The sequence below is a fragment of the Cheilinus undulatus genome, linkage group 9 (genome assembly GCF_018320785.1).
Source record: "Cheilinus undulatus linkage group 9, ASM1832078v1, whole genome shotgun sequence".
NCBI classification, from domain to species: Eukaryota; Metazoa; Chordata; class Actinopteri; order Labriformes; family Labridae; genus Cheilinus; species Cheilinus undulatus.
The window spans coordinates 36,834,783-36,859,237 of NC_054873.1; the positions used below are offsets into that span (position 1 = coordinate 36,834,783).

Below are 24,455 nucleotides of genomic sequence, written 5' to 3' on the forward strand. Positions count from 1 at the left end.
TCCAGTAATGCTTTAAGCCACGCTGTCATTTTTCGCCTGTGGAGTGAGCGTGCACACGAGGGAGAGGGAGTGAGGCTGCAAGCATGCAAGAGAGAGAGAAAGAGAAAGAGCGGCTTAGTGAGGCAGAGCAGAAAGGGGAGCTTTGATGTTGACAATCCAGTGATTTGTTCATATTTTGGAGCTGCATTCAAATTTTCAGGGCTCATGCCTCCTGCCCATTTGTTTGACTTTGCAGTGCACCTTGTTGCTGGCACCCAACGGTTGCAACACATCCACGGTCATGACACACCCTGGCGTGCTACGGATTGCAAGGTGTTGCTTGCAGCTTTAACTAATGTTATAATCCTTGCTTGCATGTGTAGTCTTTGGTCTCCATTTGTTTTCATAAATTAATTAATTTTCCATTTTTAAAGTTTCACTCCTTTATCTTATTTCCTTCTATGCTTCTGCTCATCCCCATTTTTTTTTTTTTTTAAAAGAAACAATGGATGCACCTCGACCAGAGCTGTTCGACTTCCATGGAGTCTCAATGACCCACTATTTCACAGACAACTGGGAAAATGTTCAAAACTTCCAGGCCAGGCCAGATAACATTCTTATTGCAACTTACCCCAAAGCTGGTCAGTATTCACATGACAAAAAACAAATCAGGTGTGATGGCTTTTGGTTGATTTTGTGTTAAATTTTGAAGTTCTTGTGTTTTCTGAGCTCTTTGTGTTTGTTTCACCTCCTGTTTTCCTTGGTCCCTCAGTGTTTCCCTAACCTGACATGCCAGATGGATTTGTTTCACACATCCATCTGGTAAACCTCTCCTACACAGAGTTTGAGAAAGGGCAGAGGCTTTGAAAAAATCCTCGGAGGGTGACTGGATGAATGTTCTGTCTGTCACATCTTTACGGGCCAATCAGAGCAACAAAACACATGCCGTAGCTGCTACCGAGGAGTGATCCATAGAGAACTGCACAAGGCGAATCATGGCAACTGCAGACATGTAGAAAATCATTTTTTAAAAGAAATCAACTCACTGCTGTTTTTTGTTCTTTTTTTAACAAAGAAATGTCATCATGTTCTGATAAAACTGGCGCTTTAGCAGCATCCACGCTATTGTCTTCCACCATGATTACAACGGCCTCTTATTGCCGCTTGCTTACGAAGCTCATATGAACTCTGGTGAGGGCAAAACAAGTGGACTCTGGCCTGCCTAAAAAACGGGGATCTCAGTTCGCTTCCAAACAAACCCTGGTGGGGTTCCTTTGAGGTGTGACAGCAAAGCGGACCAACTTGTGAACCAAAGGCAGGAAGTGGCATAAAGCGTAATGATTTATATATGTGATCTAACTTCTTTGGTACCGATTCATTTGTCTCATTTAAGAATGACATACTGGACAACTCGCTGCCTTGCTGTCTGCTCATAACACCCCAAAACAAAAGCAGAAATCCCAAGACAACATGGATTGGTGTTGTTTCATTGTTTATGTGGGAAGAAAGACCAATAGAAGGAGATGGATTTCCAGTTTCACCTTCTTCTACATCTCCTTTTCTTCTTTGCTGCTCTTTGTTTGGAATGACAGTGCCACAAACTTATGGTCCTTAAAAATGAAGCCAACGCAGAAGTGCAAAAAATTGCAATACGGCAAGTGTTTACTTGAGGCTGGCTGCAGAAACACTGGAAGTCCCGTACACAACACATGTAAGAAAGCATTTTTCTACACTGGAAATAAACTGGTTTACTTCAAAAAAATTAAATGCGTCTCATTAGCCAATGTCTTATTGTCCTCACACTGTAGGGGGGTGATTTTTTTGCACCACAGTCATTTCAATTATATTTTAGGAAAAACCTCACTGATTGGCGTGTCTCATTTGATAGCTTGACAGGCATACACTACTATCAGAAGGCTAGATTTAGTGATAGCTTTGCTGACAGGAAGTCAAGCCTAGTGGGTGGGCTCTTGTCTGATGTTAGGTTGATCCAAAGTTTGGTTGAGACAGCAATTTCAATATGGAAGCTGCCATGGATTGGCTTCAAAAGCTGTTTGAGTCCCTGTATTGTAATCAAATGGCTGACGTCACACAGGCTTTGTCCAGTTCTTTTCACAGTCTATGTGTGAAATCTAACCAAACCACAGGAAAGTGCTACAATGTTGCAATTTGAGTTCTGAACTGAGTCCCCCGGAGTGCAGTCTCTCCAGAAATATTTCAGTGAGATTTTGCGTTGGTACATTTTGACTTTTAAGCTTTCTAATTAGCTTGGTTGTAATTTTTGCATTTTTAGTTTATTTTTTTACTCCAACATTTTTTTGCATTTGGGTTCTCCTTTGTTTCTTTTTTTTTCCAATATGTTTAATGATTTTTCTGTTATTATTGCAAAACATTAAACATATACTGAACAATTTGAAACCAAAACAAAAACCCACATGAAGTCTAGTACAAACATACACTCACATACACACTTGTGCTAAACTTGCATGCTTCATTTGAATAAAATAAAGGGCACTTCAATGAGAAAATAAACAAAATAAAACCATTTAAAAAATGAAAAGAAATAAATACTCCATATTTTACAATTTCCTTTCAGATGAGGCCCTCATTTCTGGTTTCTATAATATTCAAATTTGGTTCCCAAAGTTCAACAAAATCTTTCCGTTTGCCTTTGGCAATAAAAGTTAATCTTTCCAATCTAATACACTCTGAGAGTTCTTTTATCCATAGTTTCATAGAAGCTGCATCCATACTCTTCAAACATAGTGCAACAGCTCTCCTTGCTTAAAGAGGTCCAAAATCCAGTAGTTTTGTCCATTTCTGTGTTTGTATAAAGTCCTGCGTGTATATTCCAAGAACACAAAGCTTGACACCTCTGATAAACATTTTATAACATCTTTCCAGAATTTCTGAATTGTTGTACATTCCCATAAACAGTAAGGAAGGGTACTTTTCTCATTAAAACATTTATTACAGGTACTTGGAATGTTAGCAGACATGTGATGAAGTTTGACAGGAGTTAAGTACGTCCTCATCAACCATGTATATTGCAGTAATTTGAATTTTATATTTATCATCTGTTTTTGAGCTTTTAAAAATGCCTTGTTCCATGTTTTCTTGTTAATGTCTTCTTGGATATCAACTTTCCATGCATTCAGTCTATCCATATCAGAATGTTCAGTGTTAGACATCAATATATTATGATACTTAGAGAGGTAACGCTTTCCATCTGAATTACCTTGAGCTATCTCCTTAATTTCGATAGAGGTGGGATGCACACAGCCTGTTCGCATTTGGATAACCTGAAGCTTTATAACTGTAAATATTTAAAGAATTGTTTTTGAGGGATTTGGTATTTCTCACTTAATTGCTCAAAATTTAGAAAAACTCCACCCTGATAAAGATCTTTCATTTTCTGAATGCCTTTTACACTCCATGACTTAAATCCTCACATCTTTTTTCCCTGGTGTAAACTGCTCATTACCCCAAATAGGCGTAAACTGAGACAATTCTGGCATACCACCAACATGTTTATGTGCTTCATACCAAGCTGAAATGGTATTTTTCAGAAAAGGATTTTTGTCTGTTTTTTTTTTTGTTTGTTTTGTTTTTTTAGTGTCTTAATATCTGAGGAGTATAGATATACTTTTAAAGGTCTGGTATGGAGGTTTGCTCAACACTGACACAGGCTAGAGGTGTTAAACAAAAATAGTGATGCTGATGTCAACTGTGCAGCCGTGTATGTCATGATCCAGATTTTGATTTGTCTTGTTCCTGAGTTTCTCTGGTGTTTTCCTTTGTTAATTCTATGTTATTTCCATGTTTCTAGTTTTATTTTGTATTTAGGTTTCCTTAAGATTTTTCCAAGTTTGTACTTTGTGGTATTTTATGAGTGTTGGCATTTGTTCCTTGTCCTCTGTGTTTCATGTCTAGTTTAACTCCCCGTGTTTCTCACTGGCGAATCCATCTCACAAAGCTCCCGTCTGAACCGTTTGGAACCAGTTAGAAAGTAACAGGACAAATCAGCGTCGAGGGGCAGCAGTGTTGCCAACTTAGCGACTTTGTTGCTATATTTAGTGAGTTTTCTGACCCTTCTGGCAACTCTTTTCCAAAAAAGCGACTGGCGAAAAATCTAGCTACTTTTTCTGGAGTTACTGGAGACTTTAGGAGACTCTATCATGAAAGCATACATCGTTGTTGCTCCTCTCAGTGAGCAGTAGGTGCTGCTGTGGGTCCCTCCCCATTCCAAAGCACTCACAGGCAGCCGAGTCGCCCAGTCCTCGTGCATCAGTCCCTCTCAGCTGCAGTCAGAGCAGGAGACATTCACCCCTCCATGTCCAGACTGCAGATTAAGCAGAAATGCAGAATTATTTTGCTGAGTTCAGGAGTGACTTTGACACCTAAATATCTAAAGCCTTCAGTAGTTGTTACAAATGGAGTGTTTATAAATTAGTTGGATGTCTTCTTTTCTCATTGTTAAAAGGAACCCTGCATGATCAGACAAGTTCCTCTTGTTGGATAGATATTTGTATCTCTTGTATGTATATTGAACTAAAACACTCAATAGATACCTGCATTTTGAGTAAATTAGAGCCTATACACTCACCAGGAGGCTGCCATGTTTTTGTCCACGCTGGCAGTGTGACATCACAGTTCCGCAGTATTCCCTTTGAGCACTCCTCTCCTTCCTATGCAGTAACTGCTGTTTCAGACAGTTTTGCGGCTTGCAGCTGTTGCTGCCATAACGGCTTTCATGCCAGGCTGAGTTTGCTGCGTGTTGGCTTTGTCTCCGTGCTGTCAAAGCTCCGTCATTCCTCCCAAGTTTTACCTCAGTAAAACTCTCTACAAGTGACTAGATTCAGTGTTAAGTGGAAGTGTGCCGGGAGCTTTTCAAAATAAAAGCATTATGTACATATGAATGGAGTTTCTCAAAAGAAATGATAAACTGGACTTTTACTTTGAAAAGCATTAACCAGAAGTGCTTTCGTGCTGTGTTTACCTTTACCTGAACCGTGGGGAAATGGAAAGCTTCATAAAGAGTAGATGTTTGGGGAACAACTTCATTAAACAGATGCATTTTAGCTCGTGGCCTTCATCTGGTTCATCAAGAGACGGATTTCAAGCATATTCTGCAGATGTGAACATAAATATTTGCTACAAGAAGGGTAAACATGGCTCTGTACTTATCATTTTCCTGTCTAGATGGACAGTAACTGCTCATGGTGCAAATAAAAAATAGAAGTGACCTCAAATTTTTAAATTCTCCGTGTGTTAGATGTGCAGCCTCTTGAGATGCAGTCCTAACACTGGCTGCCAGTCTGAAACAGCGGTTACTGCATAGGAGCGGTGAGGAGCGCTGCGGAACTGTGACATCACACTGCCAGTGCGGACCAAAACATGGTGGCGTCCTGGTGAGTTTATAGACTCGAATTTACTCAAAATGCAGACATTTAGTTTGTTTTTTAGTTCAATATGTATAAGAGAGATACAAATATCTATCCAACAAGATGAACTTGTCTCATCATGAAGGGTTCCTTTTAAGAAAAATTATTACTGGTTTAAAATTATTCATTTTATATCCAGAGAATTCTCCAGAGTTTTCCATTAATCTCATCAGATTTGGAATACTATTTTTTAGTATTCCATCAGGAAAAATATAATGTCATCCACGTATAAAGAAATACGATGATCCACTCCTCCTAGTACAGTACCTGATATTCCCATATGTGCTCTTATGGCTGTGGCAAAGGGCTCTATTGCTATCCTTTCATTTTTCTAAATCGTCACATCAAGTGTTTGATAAATTAAAAGATGTGTGAATTACAGACTGGAGAATGGCCTTTTACTTTCTTCTCTCTCCTCTGTCTTTCTTTCAGGAACAACGTGGGTCTCCTACATCCTGGACCTGCTGTATTTTGGTCAAACAGCCCCGGAGCGTCAGACATCCATCCCAATTTATGAAAGAGTGCCTTTCCTGGAGACTTCCAGAGTGGCTTCAAAAAGAGGTAGAACAGAAAATCAAACCATTTTTGCACTTTCTAACTTTGGTATACAAAGGAGTGATCAAGTATTAAATGCAAACGCTTTGAATGCAAACACTTTAAATACACAGTACCCATCAGAGTCACTTCTCCTTCACTGACCAATCAAAATAAAGGAAGGGTAAGACTTCCTTATGCACTTGGACTCACCATGTGATGGGACAAATCTCAAATTAAGAGTCACTGCTTTCCTTGGATAAGTTAATTTGATTTAACAGATAAATTCCAAGCAGACTTTGTCTCTACTAAGGGAAGCTGAAATTGAAGCCTCTTTATAAAGGATCAGAGCCTGGTTAATTTTTTACCTTTTGTTACAGGAAAAGACTTGGCGGACAGGCTCACAACCTCTCCTCGGGTTATTAAAACTCATTTTCCTGTCCAGTTTGTGCCAAAGTCTTTCTGGGAGCAGAACTGTCGGGTCAGTACTTTCATCTTTGAGCCATGCCGATGCCACTGGGAAACAAAAGAGATTGAGTCAGAATATCTTAAATTTTGGAAGTTTACAAAGGAAACATGAAAAACAAATCCCTTGCATGCATACAGACCCTGGGTTCACAGGTATCAACGTGTAGTTTTAGTCACCTTTACACAGGCTACAAGTAGAAATTCAGACATATTCAAGGCATAGAAACAAGAAAAAGGTGAGCAAAATAAAACTGACCAATATGTACTCTCTGCTCTAAATAACCAATCAAAAAAGATTTGGTTTTAAACGGCTACGGTTGCTAGCTTACGTCTGAGTGCCAGTTTCCTTTCCTGCATCCTTTGTTATTTAATCCACATTTAAAAGGCCAAACTGTGTTCAAATGAAGAGCCATTTGGTAGTCAAACAACAAGCTCTACTGAGCTGAGCTGAATGATCTAGATCTCTTAAAAGAGACGGATTTCCCATCACAATGGGCAAGAGTGAACAGACTTCAGCTGAGGAAACACAGCACATTCAGGGTTTAAAACTATACTGAACCAAGCTAGATGGCTTTGCGGAAACGGACCATACACTAGCATTGTGGGACACCGCTTGTCAAGGCTTTTGACAGAGGCTTTTATAATTCCTGCATGCTGCCATTTCTCTGTGAGGTTTTTAACTCTTTTTTTCCTGAATATTTCACTACTTCCTGGACACAAAAATGGCTTAAGGATTAAGAACATGTTTATTGTGGCACTTGAAAGCTTGGCATAGCTGTAAACAGCTTAAAACATGGCCCTTTGTTAGTGTTTCTCTATGCAGCAACAGGAAACTCACCTCCCAAAGGAGTTCAACTTTTGTCTTGTCAGTCCACAGACCATTTTCCCAAAAATCTTGGGGATCATCAAGATGTTTTTTGGTAAATGTGAGCCGAGCATTTGGGTTCTTTTTGGTCAGCAGTGGTTTTCGTCTTGGAACTCTCCCATGGATGCCATTTTTGCCCAGTCTCTTTCTTATTGTTGAACCTTGAACACCGACCTTAACTGAGTCAATTGAGACCTATGGGTCTTTAGATGTTGTTCTGGGTTCTTTTGTCCTCCCAAATGAGTCGCTGATTGACTCTAGTAGTAATTTGGGGATAATGCAGCCTGATAACATCACTAGAAAGTAGTGCACAAAAAAGGAAGCCTACCAGGAAAACTATTTTCAAAATTTTATCCACAATGTAAGCCTAGTATGTGGTGAGCTGGATCAGGCACGGGAAAGCGTGCCAGTTGCCTGTAAAAGCGCAGCAGCCATTCATGTATCAAACAGCTGACCCTCCCATTCCTGCTCTCCTGAGCACGTCAGCATTAATTGCACAGTATAGCAAGACTGGGAGGACCTAGGACCGACAGACTTGGACTTTAATCCACATGCTCAGATACCGGGAATTCCACACTGTCTTGCTAAGTAAACCATGCACGAGTCCAAGTCTGTGGCTGATCTCAGCCTTGCAGTCAACAAACCGATGGATTATGCTGCCAAGATAGACGAACTGCTCTACAAATTCCATGCTCTCACTATTCACAAACAGATTTGAAGGCAGCATCCAAGGCATCCCAAAATGGCCCGGGAGATGCCCTTTCTCAACACTTCAGCCACCTCACTCACAAGGACATCTACAGTCTCCACAAGGATCACAGCATCATTACCAAATGACACTCCACAGTTCACTGCCCCTGTTACCTGTCCCATTATCAAGTCCAAACAAGTATTGAAGAGTGTAGTGGCTAATACACACCCCTACCTCACCCCAGAGTCAACTGGGAAGAAGTCAGAGGTAGAGCCACCACACTTCACAGCACTCTGTGTACCAGAGTATAGGACAGACATCAGCTGGGTGAGTGAAGGTGGGATCCCATGGAGCTCCAGGATCCTCTAGAGGGCATCAGAGTCAAACACCTTCTGGAGGTCAACATGAGATGCAAGCAACCCTCTGTTGAATTCCTGAAGGCACTCAGTGAGGACCCATAGTGCCAGGATGTGGTCTACTATAGAACTCGTAGGTGTAAAGCCCAACTGTTCAGGCTGCTGGCAACACTATGGGCAACAGATCCTGTTCAGCAGTATTGGTGCTATGAGACACTGAAAGAAGTGTAATACCCGTGTAGTTATTTCACTGTCACACATGATGTCACCCTTTCCCTTCCAGACAGGGACAACAATGCCCTGCTTCTAGTTGGTAGGGGTGATGCCTGTTCTCTATATGGTGCAGATGAGAGCATGCAACCATAGATGGGAGCCTTCACTGCCCGCCTTGAGCATCTTAGCCTGGATCCCACATACACTTGGTGCTTTCCTGGCCTTCAGATTGTTTACCACCTGTAGATTCTTCTCTACAATTGATGGATCACAACTTACTGGTGGGTCCACAATTACTGCATCTGGAGCATCCATTTGGAGGTAACGACTTTAGAGATCTGCTTAATACAACTCCTCAAAGTAGCCAGACCATCATTCCTTGATATTTGACTTCTCCGTCGGGATCGTGCCACCAGGGACCTTTACTGCAGAGCAGCACAGAGAGTATGCAGCTGCCTTGAGGCTCTGCATGGCCCTATAGGCCGAGCAGGCATTAGTTTTGCCCAGGTGGCCCTCTACCATCTCACACTGACCACAAACCCTGGTCATCGCATCTCTCCACATTGCTGCACCTCAGACAAGGCAGCAATGACAATCCAAAGCTGAGCCTGCTCCCTTGACATCACAGCGATCCAAGAGTCCTCCTGAATAGAAGTCACGTGCCAGGTGCCAACTCGGAAACACTGCCTAAGGTTGGGCTGAAACAGTTGAGAACTGGTCAATGACCACCTCAGCGCCACCAGCAATGTTCATACATGATCAACGCATGTTGCTTAGGGAATTCCCCCTTATCAGGCAGCGTGGGTCCCTAGGGCTCTGCTCTGCTGCCTTCATGGTAAGTGCAGCTTGTGTAATAGCTGCAGCATCTGGAAGACCACCCCTATCTTTCACTCTTGGTGTTTTATTGCAATGAAGTTACCTTTTCTCTACATTTGATTGTATAAATTAGTTTTGAATATATTTTAGGAAGAATTAAATATCAGTCATTGCCCTGACATTTCTATTCCTTATATTGATTTAAGACACTAGACAGCAAATCTGTGGTTTGACTTGATGTGGTCAGTTTGAAGCTAGGTAGGTAGACGGAGTTACATCCTGCCAAAATTTTTTTGCAGGTGTTTTAAAGTAATGACTTATCTATTGTTGAACACTGAAATGATTTAACTTTTTCCCTCCTCCTGCAGATAATCTATGTGGCTCGCAATGCCAAAGACAACATGGTCTCTTATTTTCACTTTGACCGTATGAACCAAGCTCAGCCAGATCCTGGAGACTGGAGCAGCTTCTTCTACAGATTCATGGAGGGAAAGAGTAAGAAATATGACGCTGATAAATCTGTTTAAATGGAACAGAAATGAACTGGATTTAACTGAATATTTCTGTAGTGTCTTATTGTAATATTCTGTTGTCTCAGTGGTGTGGGGATCCTGGTATGACCATGTGAACGGATGGTGGAAGAAGAAGCAGACTCATTCAAAACTCCATTACATGTTCTATGAAGATCTATCTGAGGTAAGTCTAACTTTCTCCACTGTAGTTTGATTTGATTAAGTAATGAAGTCTGATCATGTGTTTCCAGGATACTGGACGGGAAATAGATAAACTGTGCAGCTTTCTTGGTTTGTGTCCGTCTGATGAGGAGAAGGGAAGAATTGCAGGAAAAGTTCAGTTTGATAATGTGAAGAAGAACAGCATGGTCAACGACTCTACACTCGATGTTATGGATGCCAAAATTTCTCTTTCTTTACGACATAAAGATTACAATAACACTAAAAGCATTTCATGATGTGAAAAGTGTGATCACTCTTCTGCCGACCTGCTTTGGCATAAGAATGTAATAGTTTTGGGGTTAAGGGTTAAGGCAGATAAATGAAATAATCATTCAAATGGTGATGAAATTTGGTACATGTACTCTTCAAAGCCTACTTTAAAAGAAAAAAACACTGGCCACGCAAAAATCCAAGATGGCAACCATTTTCCAAGATGGCCAACACATCACACTGAGCCCCATTGCAATGGTTAAAAAATAGAAGAAAAAAAAATCACAATTAATGCCCAAGTCTAGAATTTTGGACACTAAAATAGCAAGTGAAGGTAGTCTTGTCCATGGCAGTTGCATATTAGACCTTAACCAAGATGGCGTCCAAGATGGCATCAAGATGGCTGCTGCAAAAGACAAAATTCAGCCATATCTCAGCTACTATTAGAGATAGAAGAATAATTTTTGTGTCTAATCCTCCCTTTTTCTGGTCAGAGAATCTAATGGACTTGTTCCAATAACCATAAAGGCTACCTGAACTCCTGCATCAAAAATGGCATTAAGGATGTCTGCCATGAAACATATATTTTCATTTAAAAATATTGCCGGGCGTGCCGGTAGTTGAGTGGTTAAGGCACGCACCATGAATGCGGGCAGCCCAGGTTCGGATCTGGCCTGAGGTCCTTTGCCATATGTCTCTCCCCCACTCCCGCCTAATTTTCAGCCGCATTTGGTGGGCTGTTGGCAACTCTTGGGTATGAGGGAGTTGGCTGTCCAGAAGACCTGCCATTCTTCACCAACCTTCTGCCATCCCCTGTCAGCAGGACTCTCTGCTTCTGGCTGACACTTAGTTGCCTGGGCCCAAACACGGCCAGCCTGGTAGGCAGCATGCCTGGTGTGCTGGAGCAGAGCTGCTCTGGTTGGTTGAATTGCCTCGTAAGGCCTCTGCTTTCTGGCAAACATGTCAAGTCTGGCCTTGTCCACAGTGGCAGCAGTGCTGGACCTGTCATACATCAGCATGACAAACTTCTCTAGTATCTACAGGTCACCATCTTCCACTGTGAGAGGGTACTGGCTCAGCTTGGAGAAGACAGGGGAGGCCTCTGGACAAATGTCCCATGTTTGCCAGGCAGTTTTCTTGCCCTTGTTGCAGAAGGCTGTCACTGAAGTCCTGTGTGATCTGTACACCATCCGGGTAACTACATGAGCAAATTACGTTGAAGCCCCTTACCCTTGGCTCGGCTCTCCCGCACTGGCACGCCCTGTCGATTCAGGTGCGGCTATCTAACTATATCTAATAACTACCAACTACTTTTTACTAGCTGATTAATATGGGGCTGTCAGACAGCTTTTGGGACACTAAACTAAACTAAACTATACTACAACTTCTAGTCTAATACTACAGTATTACTAAAGCTAGATCAGCTGACACTGAACCCCATGCTGAGTTACACAGCAGCGATGTCACCAGTGTGGCCTGGTTGTGTGCTGACATTCACTCTATTGCATTTGTAAGCTCTCATTATTGCCTCAGTTCTGTACTTACAAATGTGAAAATGGCTCCATTGGATTCTATGACCCAAAAAATGTATGTGCACACCAAAAAATTTTGTATACACAGTGCATAACAAATTTATTAGACCACCTGTTATATTTGTCTCAGAGACCATCCAGCATCATGAAGTGCTTTAATGCGGACTCTTTCATTTTCAGTGAGCTCTCCAAGTTTTACCATTTTGAACAGGAATGAGGGGTTTCAAACTGAATTCACCCAAATTTGAGCCGGCTCACTGGGCTTCTCTGAGAAGTCAGAAATTAATCAAGCATAACATTCAACCACTGAAACAAATTCTTCTGTTCAGGAATGCAAGTAAATAACTATAATTTGACATATTAATCAAGAAATATTAATGTGCTTTATGATTTTTCCAGTTTTTTTGTAAATCAGTAAACTGGAAAATTCATGGATAACAATAATAATTATATTGTAGCATTAAAAATATCATTGGTAATTACCAATGCTGTTAATTTAGGGCAGCGGTGGCATAAACCTTACTTTGGTTAGGGTTAGGGTGGTCTAATAAATTTGTTAAGCACTGTATGTTCAGTAGTTGCCTTGGTATGAATACTTTAAATTAATGGCAGCCATCTTGGATGCCAACTTTGTAATCAAATTTTATGTTATGACAATAATTCAAACAAATCTCATGAAGCTGGTTATCAAAAAACATTAGGCAACAATTTAAAATAATGAAATAAAGCAAAATGTGGTCAGGCAAGGCAGACATCTTGAAAAATGACTGCCATCTTGGATTTTTACATGGCCAGCGTTATTTTTGAAAAGAGTAGACCTTGAAGAGTACATGTACCAAATTTCATGCTTGTATCACTATTTGAAAGAATCATGTAAAATATGCAATTATCCGCTGCACTATTAGTTGAGTGGTTTTATACAAGGCCTGCTAGTAGAGTGATTAGTTTGGACTTAGCCACAGCAATTTTGCCAGAACTGGACAACGTGTCTTTATTAAAACAAGGGCAGAGAGCAACACTGAAAGCTTTTCCTGACAGAAAAGATGCATTTCTCCTGGTCTTCTTCATCATGGGTTTGCAATCACTACGGATGGTCTGCTGCCTCAGTAGCTGCTAGGTCTGTAGGAAAGCGGCTGTAGGAAAGCTGTAGGAGTTGTAGGAAAGCGGCAGTATAATTAAACTGGATCCCATTTCTTTTCAAAACAAGAGCATAGAGCCACACCGAAAGCTTGTCTTGGCAGAGAAAATGTTTTTGCATGTCCCTCGACTGGCCATAGCATCAATTTTACTCACAGAGAAGCTCCACCATTAACAATCTACGGCAGCGACAGCCTGTCTGCTCAGGAGAAGAGCATGCGGACGTCACTTTGTCTTGTCGCTTTGATTAGCCCATCATGAATGTGACAGACAGAGCATTCCTCCAACTACTTACTACTTTCTATGGGAGCTTTCTCAGATGAATGTAAAATATATCAGTGCAATGAAGAAATAGTTGATCTGGTGTGTCAGGGACATATATAGGGACAACACAATAGGGACAACACAATTACACACCCCAAAACCAATCATTCCGCCAAAACACACAATTCAGTCGGGCATTTCAACAGGCATCCCAGATAGTTGGGGTAAGTCATATACTAGTTTTTTTTTTTTTTTTTTTAAGAATTTTATTTTATTGTGAGTCAGGGCCCAAATATTTGGATACATCCAACAATTAAAGATAATTCATGAAGTAAATCATTGTTCCATTTAAGAAGAAAAAAATAATAATAATAATAATAATTTTTAAAAAATCATATGGCAGACCCTATTTATATAATTAATCCAAAGTAATCATACATTTAAATTAAATCCATCTCACAGTTATCTTTTAATCATTTACCAACACAAACACAAGCAATCCATTGTGCAACTAACTGACAATAACGCATAATAACAGACATACACACATGCGCAACCACACATACACATACATACAGACGGGACAATTAGGGGTTCCTTAAGAGTTCATGGAAGTTGGGTGGTTTCGCAGCTCTAGCTGGTCTACAGAGCGTTGTAAATTGTGCTCCATATACTGCTTAATTGTTTTTCTTTGTTGCGATCTTCTGACAATGTCCTTTCAATATTTAGGTAATATTTCATTAGTGCTTTCCATTTTTGTAGCGTAGGTGCTTCTTTGTTTTTCCAGTGTTGCAACACAAGCTTTTTATAAACTAATGATGAAAATAAGATTTGCCATCTCGTTGGGTATTTTATTTTACCACAGCTTTGAAAGAGACAAATCACTGGGTTGAATTGCACCTTATAATTACAGGTGTCTGAGATCCATTTTTTGATATCATCCCAAGTTTCCCTTATTTTGACACAATTCCAAAAGGCATGAATGAGGGAGTCACTCTGAGTGTTGCATTTTAAACATTTATCCGAGGAGCTGGAGTCAAATTTGTGGATTTTGTCTCTGCTATAATATATTCTTGTCATTAACTTGTACTGAATCAGACGTAGGTTTTTATTGGTAGTAATACTGTACGTAAGTTTTAAACAGTCCTTCCATTTTGTTTTTGCATCTGCGATATTGAGATCTGTGTTCCACTTAGTATAAGTATTTTGTAATAATTCTTCATTGCTTTCCGCCTTGATAAAAATATCATATACAACACCAATTAGTCTTCTCTTTTTATCCTTTTTAATTAAAGTTTCTCCTATTTCTGTAGATTGTATAATTTCAAGATTGAAGTTTGTTGTTATCCAATTTCTCATCTGTAAGTACCTAAAAATTTCACTCTCTTTTAATTTATATCTAACCTTTAGTTCTTGAAAAGGGAGAACAGAGTTCTGATTAACAATGTCTGATATGTTCTGTATTCCACAACTAATCCATGTCTCCCAATAAAGTTGAGAACTGAACTGAATCAAAATTGATGGATTGTTCCAGATTCGTATATGTTTAGGAATTCCTATTTCTTGGCCTGATATCTTTTTTAAAATTTTTTTTCCAAGCCCTTACTGTGCTGTTAATAAGGAAATTTACTGATTTTATTTTGTGCTTGGAGAAAAGGGCTAAGAATAGATTACTGGGTATCAATTGTTGGTTTTCTATATCTATCCATGGATCATCATTTTCATTGTTCAGTATGCGGTCAGTGTAAAACATCTGAGCTGCACTGTGATAATATTCTAGGTTTGGAAGGCCAAGGCCTCCCTCTTCTTTGGGATAATGCAGCAGTTTCCTTTTTAGTCTGTGGGCTTTGTTAGACCAGATAAAAGAACACAAAAGTGAGTTTACTTCTTTAAAGAAAGATTTAGGTGGGATTATGGGTATTGTCTGAAATATGAATAAACATTTTGGTAGCCACATCATCTTAAAAAGATTTATTCTGCCTATTAAGTTAATCGGTAACTCTGACCACCTTTCTACGTCTTGTTTCATGTCTTTAATTAATGGAAGAAAATTGTCCTTAAATAACTGTGCTTTATCTGCACTAATAATGCAACCAAGGTATTTAATGTTCCTTGTTTGCACTTTAAATTGTTTTAGACTTTCAAAATTATTCATACTTTTGTCTAATACCATTACTTCAGTTTTTCCTACATTCATTTTTTATCCTGAAAGCTTCAAGAAATCATTTATAATTTCAATAACATATGGAATAGAACTTCTAATATTGCTTAAATAGAGTAATAAATCATCAGCAAATAAATTAAGCTTGTATTGCTTTTTACCAACTGTAATACCTGTTATTTGCTCAGTTTGTCTAACATTTTGAGCCAAAGGCTCTATCGCGAGTGCAAATAAAGAAGGTGATAGGGGGCATCCTTGGGCTGTACCTCTGTTTAAAGAGAAAGGTTCTGAAAGAACTCCATTTGTATAAACTTGTGCCTTTGGTGACTTATAGATAGTTTTAACCATATTTATCAAATTTGGAGGGAAGTTGTACACATCAAGTACTTTAAACAAATAACTCCATTCAAGTCTGTCAAAGGCTTTTTCAGCATCAACTGCCATTACTGTTCATTCTTTCTTGTGCTTTCTCGCATACTGCATTAAAGATAAACATGTTCTCGTATGGTTCTTAGATCTCTGTTTTGTATGAAGCCTGTCTGGTCTTAAAGAATAACTTTTGGTAAAATTTGTGCTATTCTATTGTTTAAGGCTTTAGTGATGATCTTTTTATTACAATTTATTAAACTAATGGGTCTATAGTCAGAGGGTGTATTGCACTCTCTGCCAGGCTTTGGTATTACTGAGATTGTAGCTAAATACATTGTTTCTGGGAGTTTATGACTGTATTGGGCAGAGTTTACAACTTCCATAAAGAGCGGCTCTATACTTGTCCAAAATGTTGAATAGAATTCCACGGGAAGGCCGTCTCTTCCTGGAGCTTTTTTTTTAAGGGGGAGGTTTTGATAGCTGCTGTAAATTCTGAGCATGTTAATTCTTTATTAAGTTCTTCTTTTTTTCCTTCTGACAAGCATTTCAATTTAAGCGTCTTAAGTAATGGAAGAGGGTCCTGATCCTTTATCTCTGATGTATATAAGTTCTCATAAAATGATTTGAATTCTTTGTTAATAATCTGGTTATTTCTATAAATTAAGTTTGATGTTTTATCTCTTAAAGATATAGGTTGTCTCTTAAGAACTTTCTTTACTAGTGAAGTTAAATGTTTACCTGATTTATTAGCAGAATTATAACTCAGTTTATTTGAGTTGTGCCTAAAGTCATTAGCCTTCCTGAGTAACAGGCTATCAAGTTTTAACTTTAGATCTTGTAATTCAGTCAAAGTTCTGCTGCGAACTTAACGTGACCTCTGCCTCAATGAATGAGCTTACTGAAGACGCACCACCTGCAGACTTCCTCTGTGCTCTTCTCTTACACACACCCCTCTGTCGAGTGCATCCAACAGTAATGATATATGGATTCAAAATAATAATCATTTAAATTTGGACGTTAAAGCCTGTCTTCTTCATGTGGGAAGTAGATTTATTGATGTGACTTACCATGAATCTTTACAGATGACAGTGTTTACCTTCATAAAGGTTTTTAGTTAGCTAAAGGTTTTTTTTTTTTCAAGTAAGCCTTAAAAGAGCCGGAAGTGGTCACTAAAGAGCCACATGCGGCTCGCGAGCTGTGGGTTGAGTATGCTTTAACACCGTACTTTCCATGATATCAGTCATGGGAATATAACAGATAGAGGCATACATTTGTAGCCTACTAACAGGTCATAACAGAGACAGAATTCATAAGTTGTTCTCCATCTCTCCAACTTGTCTCAGCACTGTGATGCATGAAGCATGTGCTGTATAAAGCTCTCTGTCAGGATGGCTCCAGCGGGATCTTAAAGGAGTGACGGACAACAAAAAAGTCCAGCGCAACCTCTGGTTTGTGCTTATGTGCAAACATGTATTATCAACTACTGGTTGTAATCACATACCCAAGCATCCACTCTTTGATTAAAAACAGAGGTTGTCCAGTTCAGAGGAGAGCGACACAGCCGCTCGGATGTGACCCCTCTGAAACCACACACACACACACACACCCACACACACACACCCCCCCACACACACCCACACCCCCTTAGCATCATTGCGGTGAATTGCAGAGCAACGCGTTCCCTCACGCAGAAGTTCAAATTGTCAATGACGGTGTTGCAAAATATGCCATGGACGCAAACCAGAAGCATAAATCAGGCTTAAAGCCCTTTTCACACCGCCGCGCAGCAACTTGCCGCCTCCAGTCATTTTAATGAGGGACGGGCGGCAGACGGGAAGCGGGTTTAACCGCGGTGGTAGGACCCAGAAGCGGTTGCCTCAAATTGCCTGCTGACTACCATGATAGAAAATGTAGGATGAAGGATTTGGATACATTAAAAAAGTACTGTGAGCACAGTTTGGAATAAAATATGTGTCACCTGCCCATCATATCTACTAAGATAAATTATGATTTTATTATATTTAAATTTGAATGTAGGGATCAATGTGTAGGTAATCTATCCTTTTTACATTTAAAACGTGTGAGGTTGTTGTGAAAAATGTACAGAACTCTATTAAAAAGGTAATTTGAGCAAAAATATTGCTTAAAATATTTTTTTTTCTCTGATGACTGTCCCATTACTATTAAAAATGTTTTTTTCAGCCTGATTGAACCTCTATAATGGAAGAAATATGGCCCAGTTCTGATTAAACTGTTGCTACAGCTACAGCCGAGCTAATAGCTACACTGGCAGCATCTATTGTAAAGGCTGGCTTAGAGTACAACTAAACCCCACCTGTAACCATTGCACACTCATACTGAAGCAGGTCGAGAGAATAGTGAACAAATCCTTTCCATCATGAAAAGATTTTAGAGCTGTTCTTTGCTCTTTTTATGATAAAGCAATGTGGTCCAGTTTTTATACATCTGAGCTAAATGCTACACCGGCAGCAGCCATTACAGCTAAAGTCTGCCTGTAGCTTCCACCTCTTTCTCCTCAAATGACACTGGTTGGACTTTCATTTTCAGACCTGGCGCAAAGAAAATAAAACAATGAAGAATCTGGCCAGTCTATCGGCTTTGCGAGGTTACATGTAGTGTAAACAAAAGCAATATGAGGGTCATTCTTCAACTGTGGACCATTTTGGTTCAGAACATTTTAGTAAAACACATATTTTTGCATTCATTCATACTTTAACATTCATTATTTGCCTCCTACTCAACACAGCAAAGACAAAGGAAATGATCATAGATTTCGGCAGATCCAAACCCCCTCTTCAACCAGTGAACACTTGTGGCGTGGACATCGAGGTGGTGACATCGTATAAATATTTAGGTGTACACCTGGATAATAAGTTGGACTGGTCTAAAAACGTAGACTTCATCTACAAAAAGGGGCAGAGCCGCCTCTTTTGCCTGAGAAGACTCTGATCAATAAACATCTGCAGTAAGATTTTGCAGATGTTTTATCAGTCTGTGGTGGCAAGTGTTCTGTTTTATGCTGCAGTCTGCTGGGGAGGCAGTGTAACACAAGGATGCAAAGTGTCTGAACAAACTGGTGAAAAAAGCTGTTTCTGTGGTCGGAATCAAGCTGAACTCATTGGAGGATGAGGCGGAGAGACACACAATGAAGAAACTGGAGGCCATTCTGGGGAACATGGATCATCCACTTCATATCTCCCTAAATGACCAAAAAAACAACGGTGGTGGACGGCTCCTCTCTCTCCGCTGAAGGACAGAAAGATATAGAAGATCTTTTATACCCTCAGCAATAAGACTGTATAACTCTACCATAAACAGACAAGACTCCAGATAAAGGAATTTCCCCTCGGGGATAAATAAAGTTATTGTATTGTATTGTATTGAATTAATTTTAGATATATTTTCATATTTTTTACTTTTCCATCATGTATAGAAACACTTTCTGATTGTAGCTGTGGTTAAATGATTTATATCATATAAAATTTATGTTGTTCAAGTCTACCCGTCAGAGGAAAGCATAATTTCCATCACTACAAAAAGCAGGGGTTTTCAAACAAAATTATTAAATAACCTGTGTTTTCAAAACATTTAGTGACATTTCACATGCAGATGTGCCCGAATGTATAAATGTGTTTATTTTCAGGATTATTAAAGACAATTTTTCCCATTGTTTGGATGACAAACACTTTTGAACTGTTTTACTCAAGTCTTTCAATCATTATTCATCATCATTAGTGTGACTGTGTTATTTTTATGAATTTTATGTAAAAATATGTGTTGTGATGGAGATGACATTGCATGGTGAAAAAGGCTGCACATGTTGGAAACATTGCTGACCAGTGTTCACTTTTATCATTCTTGACACAAAGTAACATCAATTTTGAAACCTAACTCTATTATTTAACCTTAAACATTAATGCAAATCAGATCAGATGGCAGAAAATTGCTCCTTCCCTGCTCTCTATGCACTGAAACCTACAAACAAGTTGCAAAAGTTGGACTTGCTGTTGGAAGCAAAACGAAGAAAGTCGAACTTAAGAATGGCAATCAAACCAGAGATTTTTCCTTCATAAAATTACACAATATGTTGAGAAAGTTACAAACTGAAGTTGAAATATTAACATTCATTTAATATGATTAACTGAAATGAGTGCTTTTATATTGGAAATCAAATTGAAACTTCATTTTACCAAGTGTAGAATTTTTAGAAGCTTTTGATCTCTGCTGTGGTCTTGTGTGCCATCTTAAAGAACGTCACATTTAAGTATCTATTCTCTTCTTGTAATTTATGTGTGTATATACAATATCAACTCATTTATGACGTGTTTTTGTAATAATCATTTAAGTTAATATACAGTCTTTTCAGTGACATAAGCTAAGAGTAAATGCATTTATCAGACTGATATTGTCACTTCTATCACAGTATGTCTTTCCCATCATGATAAACAAAGTGAAGGAAATGACTGTTTTGAAAAAACAGTTTGACACTTTTTAAAAGATTTCTCATGACATATATTAGCATGCTAATCTCTGTTTTAGAGTTAGCATAAAATAAACCCAAAGCAGAGTATGAGATGTAATTTCTCTCATTATTTGTATGTTCAAAGGAAATATGAGCTGTTTGTAAATGATGGCCAATAAACATAATCTCTATTTTGCCTAAAATTACACTTTTTTTTTTTTTTCAGTTCCCTCCATGGAGCTAACTCTACTCTCCAGTCATGTGCTCCCCTGTCACATGACTACTGCTGTGGTTTCAAGAACACAAACCCTAAAAACAACCTTCCTAAAGTTACATTTAGTGGTGTGTGGTGGAAATTACAGTGACCCCAAGAGACAGGTGTTCCTTTTATGAAAAAAAGACATTAAATACTAATATATCTTAAACATAATACATTTCATTAAAATATGAATTTATGTGTCATTTGTCTACAAAGTTGGTATTTAGAACAAAACTGAATTCAATATTAATGAGACTGAATGTTGAAAATCTGACCAAAGGACAAAAACATGCATCAAATAAAATCATTTTACAGAAAAGTTGTCAGTCAGTACCTGAAAAGGAATAGGCTGAGGCCAGTGGCTTATTTTAGCCTATCCTGTACATCCATGAAAAACTAAACACGTGCAAATTTAAATTAGAAATCACTTCATTAAGTTTCAGTTCACATCTTAAAGTTGTTAAATTTCTCTCCCAAAACACATCTGAATTGAACACTTCTCCTCACATTTCAAACATTAGCAGTCCCCTTAAATTATAGTTTCTTCTCTTAGTTAAAAGAATTTTTAATATAAACCAAAATGTTGTTATTCACCACATGAAACATAATTTACAGTGTTTTAAGAAATCTTAATGTGGTTGATTCTATAAAAACTGATTGGTAGATTCACAATATCCAACTTTATCTATTATCCCAATAGCTCATTTCTACAGTTTAATGACTGGATCTAAATTAGTTTATATGCATTTCCCCAAAATTCCAACATATAAGGCATCACATGTGAACAGTAGAGTATACAAAGGCAGTTCCTATTTAGTAAATCCCTTGTTTTGTAAAGAATAGGAAAATTTTCATTTTACAAGTTCTATGTGAGGCTTTCAACAATGCCTATCATCAATAATCTTAAAAAGAATCTTAATTTTGTAAGAAATCTAATAAAGTCTAGACTAGAAGCTAACAGCTGGTGACACCTGACGCTCTGCTATCATCCCCAGAGCTCCCAGAGCCGTTCTGGTTGTTCTGTTTAATCAAATGGCTTCCAAGACTGGCTGCCTCATGACTGTAATTTGATGAAATGGTAAAGTGACTGGATGCAGGCTGTTTTTGGAATGGCACCCAGTCTGGGTTTTAAATTGTTTGGTTGGCAGTGAATGACTGATGGCTAAAGGAACTTAAAATACTGGTTTCCTGTTGGTTTGTGGACTACATCTGGTTAAATGACAGGTTAGTTTTTGTCTAAACAGTCTAATGGCTGGTTTTCTGGCTGCTTTGCTAGCCGACTGAATGACTGATTGGTTTACCGCCTGGTCTGTGGTCTTTGTCTTTCCAGGGGATCACTGTTACTGCCTAATCTTATTTGACGGGGTTACAAAAGCACACACAAGCACCACACAGGCACACTCAGTGTTTATTAGCCTTAAAACGCCACAGGCAGATGAGCTGATGATGTCATGCCTCCCTCTGATTGGTTGATCCTCACTTCCTCCTCCCCCCCCTCTCTTCCTGCGTCTCTCTCCTCCCTGCCTGCTTCTCTCCCTCAATCCACGTTCAACTGTCTCCATTCAGCACCACCCTTGCTCTCCCTCTCCCTCTCCTCTCCTCTCTCCTCTTTGCTCCACTTCGCTCCTGCCAGGAAGATGATGGTGATGATGATGATGATGTGACACTGTGGCCAGCCAATGATCAGACTAGGAGTGAGCATGAGGGGTGTGTCCTTTGGCTTGGATCGATGCTGAGGAGACCGAGCAGGAAGAAGGGGTAAGAGAGAGGGAGAAAGAGGAGGGTGGGGGAGGCCTTGTCCGAGCTGAGGAGCGCCTACCCCAGGCTTAATAAAGGAGGAAGAAGAGGAGGAGGGAGGGAGGAAGCTGTCACCTGTCAGAGGGGGCTCAAAACTGTGCTGTCATGGATAAATATCGACCAAAGAGGCCGACCACCCTGGCTCTGTTCCCTCAGCTGCCACAAGCCGGCACCCAGGTAGGGAATCTGGGAGGATCCCTGGATGAAAAAACATCAGTGTGTGGATGCTGTGAGGAGGGGTGGATGTTGGGTTTATCGGCAGTGACATCAAGCTGAATAAATGGGTTACTGTGTGTGTTTGGCTGTGTGTATTTCCTGGGAGGATCCTGTCTTCAGAATGAGACGCCTTGGTCGGTCGTGTCTCTGTGTTTGTGGATGCTCTTGGGTGCTGGCACTGGGTCAGCTCTGAAAATGGCACATTAGTATTTTAAATTTATTCTGCTCCAGTAAACAGCCTCAGTTCTGAGCATTTGTGGCACATATGCTTAGCAGATACCTATTTTTAGACATCGATTACTAGTCAATCCATACAATGTATCACATATCATGTAGGACCCACAATAGAGGAGCAGTCTGACTTCCTCAAGGACGCTTTGACAGCTCACGCTTGCTGTTTTGGGGATTGATTCTGGTTGGACTCTTAAAACAGATCCACTGAGGTAGTCTGCCATCTTGTTAAATACACAAGTATGGGTAATATAGGTCAGTCGTAGCAGTGTCTTCTAGTAAAAAAATAAAAGAAGAGGATGATAGAATTGAAAGTCTTAAGGTCTATTGAAACAAATCACAATGATATAATGGTGTAGTTAGCCTCGGCTCCTGGAGCAGCATTCAGTAATGAGTAGTCTCTGGAGGGATCCAGCAGCAGCAGTACTAGTTTCCTGGTATATCCCTTTAAATGACTTGCATCCTGTTTACTGTGTCAGTGCAGATCAGATCAGAACACCCTAACCTGGATTTCCCTTCAGTTTCAGATCACTCAAGATGTGAAAGCAGCATCAAAGCTTTGTTGTAAATCACTCTTAAAGTGATGGGATTCCTCTATAAGGTCGTATAATAATACAGTTCAGGTGATTAGATCCTCCGGCCTGCAGTAAGGACAGGGGCTATAAGTGCTGCAACACACTGATTCAGTACAATTTAGCCTGATCAAGCAGGCCTGGAAGGGCACATATTGCATTCACTTATTTTACTGCAGTCAAGCAGCTTTTTGTGTGTTTAAAATCAGTCATTTTGTTGTATGTCAGGCCATAAGCTTGTTTCTGTGTTTTTCCTCTCATAAATCAGCCCTGCTAGTCACCCTTAAAGCAATAAAAGTGTCAGAAAGAGCTTGTGCCAAAACTGTTTAACTCCATCAGGTCCCAAAACTGTTGAAGACCTCTAAGCGTTATCCTCAGGACACCATGGAACTGAAAGTAAACAGAGGAAATGTGGTCAGACTGCCTGAGGTACATACAGGGTGTTTTGCCCTTTTATTGATTTAAAAAATCCATCATGGTCAATATTATTTGCCATTTTTGACCAAAAGAAGACTAAAAAGCTCTTTAATGTCAAAGTGAAAACAGATTTCTACAAAGTAAAGTCCATCAAACAAAAATATGCAAGGTAAAACAAGTGAGATCTGGACACTGAAACCTACCCCATTCCTCTTTTCAAAACTGCTTAAGCTTTGTGAAGTTGTACAGGGACAAGGTATGAACAGCCCTTTTCAAGTCCTGCCACAAATTCTGTACTGGATTGAGGTCCGAACTTTGACTCTGCCACTCCAGAACATTGTTTTTTAAAACCATTTCTGTGTTTTTTTCGCTGTGTGCGTTGGGTCATTGTCTTGCTAGAAAATAATTCTTCTACAAAGCTGTAGCTCTCTTGCAGACAACCTTTACAAGCCTTCCAAGGCTGGCTACTGAGAAGCATCCCCACAGCATGATGCTGCCACCGTTGTGCTTCACAGTAGAGATGGTGTGTTTGTGGTGATGTGTAGTTTTTGGTGTCAGCCAAACGTAGCATCTTGTCTGACGGCCAGAAAGCACCATTTTGACCATGGAGTCTTCCACATGCCTTTTGGTGAACTCTAGTCAAAATGTAATAGGTTTTCTTCTACAATGGCTTTCTCTTTGCCAAAGCTGTGACTGATGAGGAACCA

General features: G+C 39.6%; 2 protein-coding genes across 2 annotated transcripts in view; both read left to right on the plus strand.

The window, feature by feature from the left end:
- The first annotated feature begins 484 nt into the window (after positions 1-484).
- Positions 485-10,336, plus strand: LOC121514822 (cytosolic sulfotransferase 3-like). The gene is made up of 6 exons (XM_041795191.1): positions 485-620; positions 5,856-5,984; positions 6,338-6,438; positions 9,735-9,861; positions 9,965-10,062; positions 10,130-10,336. The coding sequence occupies exons 1-6, from the start codon at positions 485-487 to the stop codon at positions 10,334-10,336; spliced, it is 798 nt and encodes a 265-aa protein (XP_041651125.1).
- An 11,970-nt stretch (positions 10,337-22,306) lies between these two features.
- The window catches only part of mapk8ip1a (mitogen-activated protein kinase 8 interacting protein 1a), a 35,240-nt gene continuing 33,091 nt past the window's right edge, over positions 22,307-24,455 (plus strand). Inside the window, exon 1 of the mRNA XM_041796578.1 lies at positions 22,307-22,489. Within this exon, the coding sequence (XP_041652512.1) occupies positions 22,418-22,489 (72 nt within the window). The 5' untranslated portion in view covers positions 22,307-22,417. The remainder of the gene's footprint in view (positions 22,490-24,455) is intronic.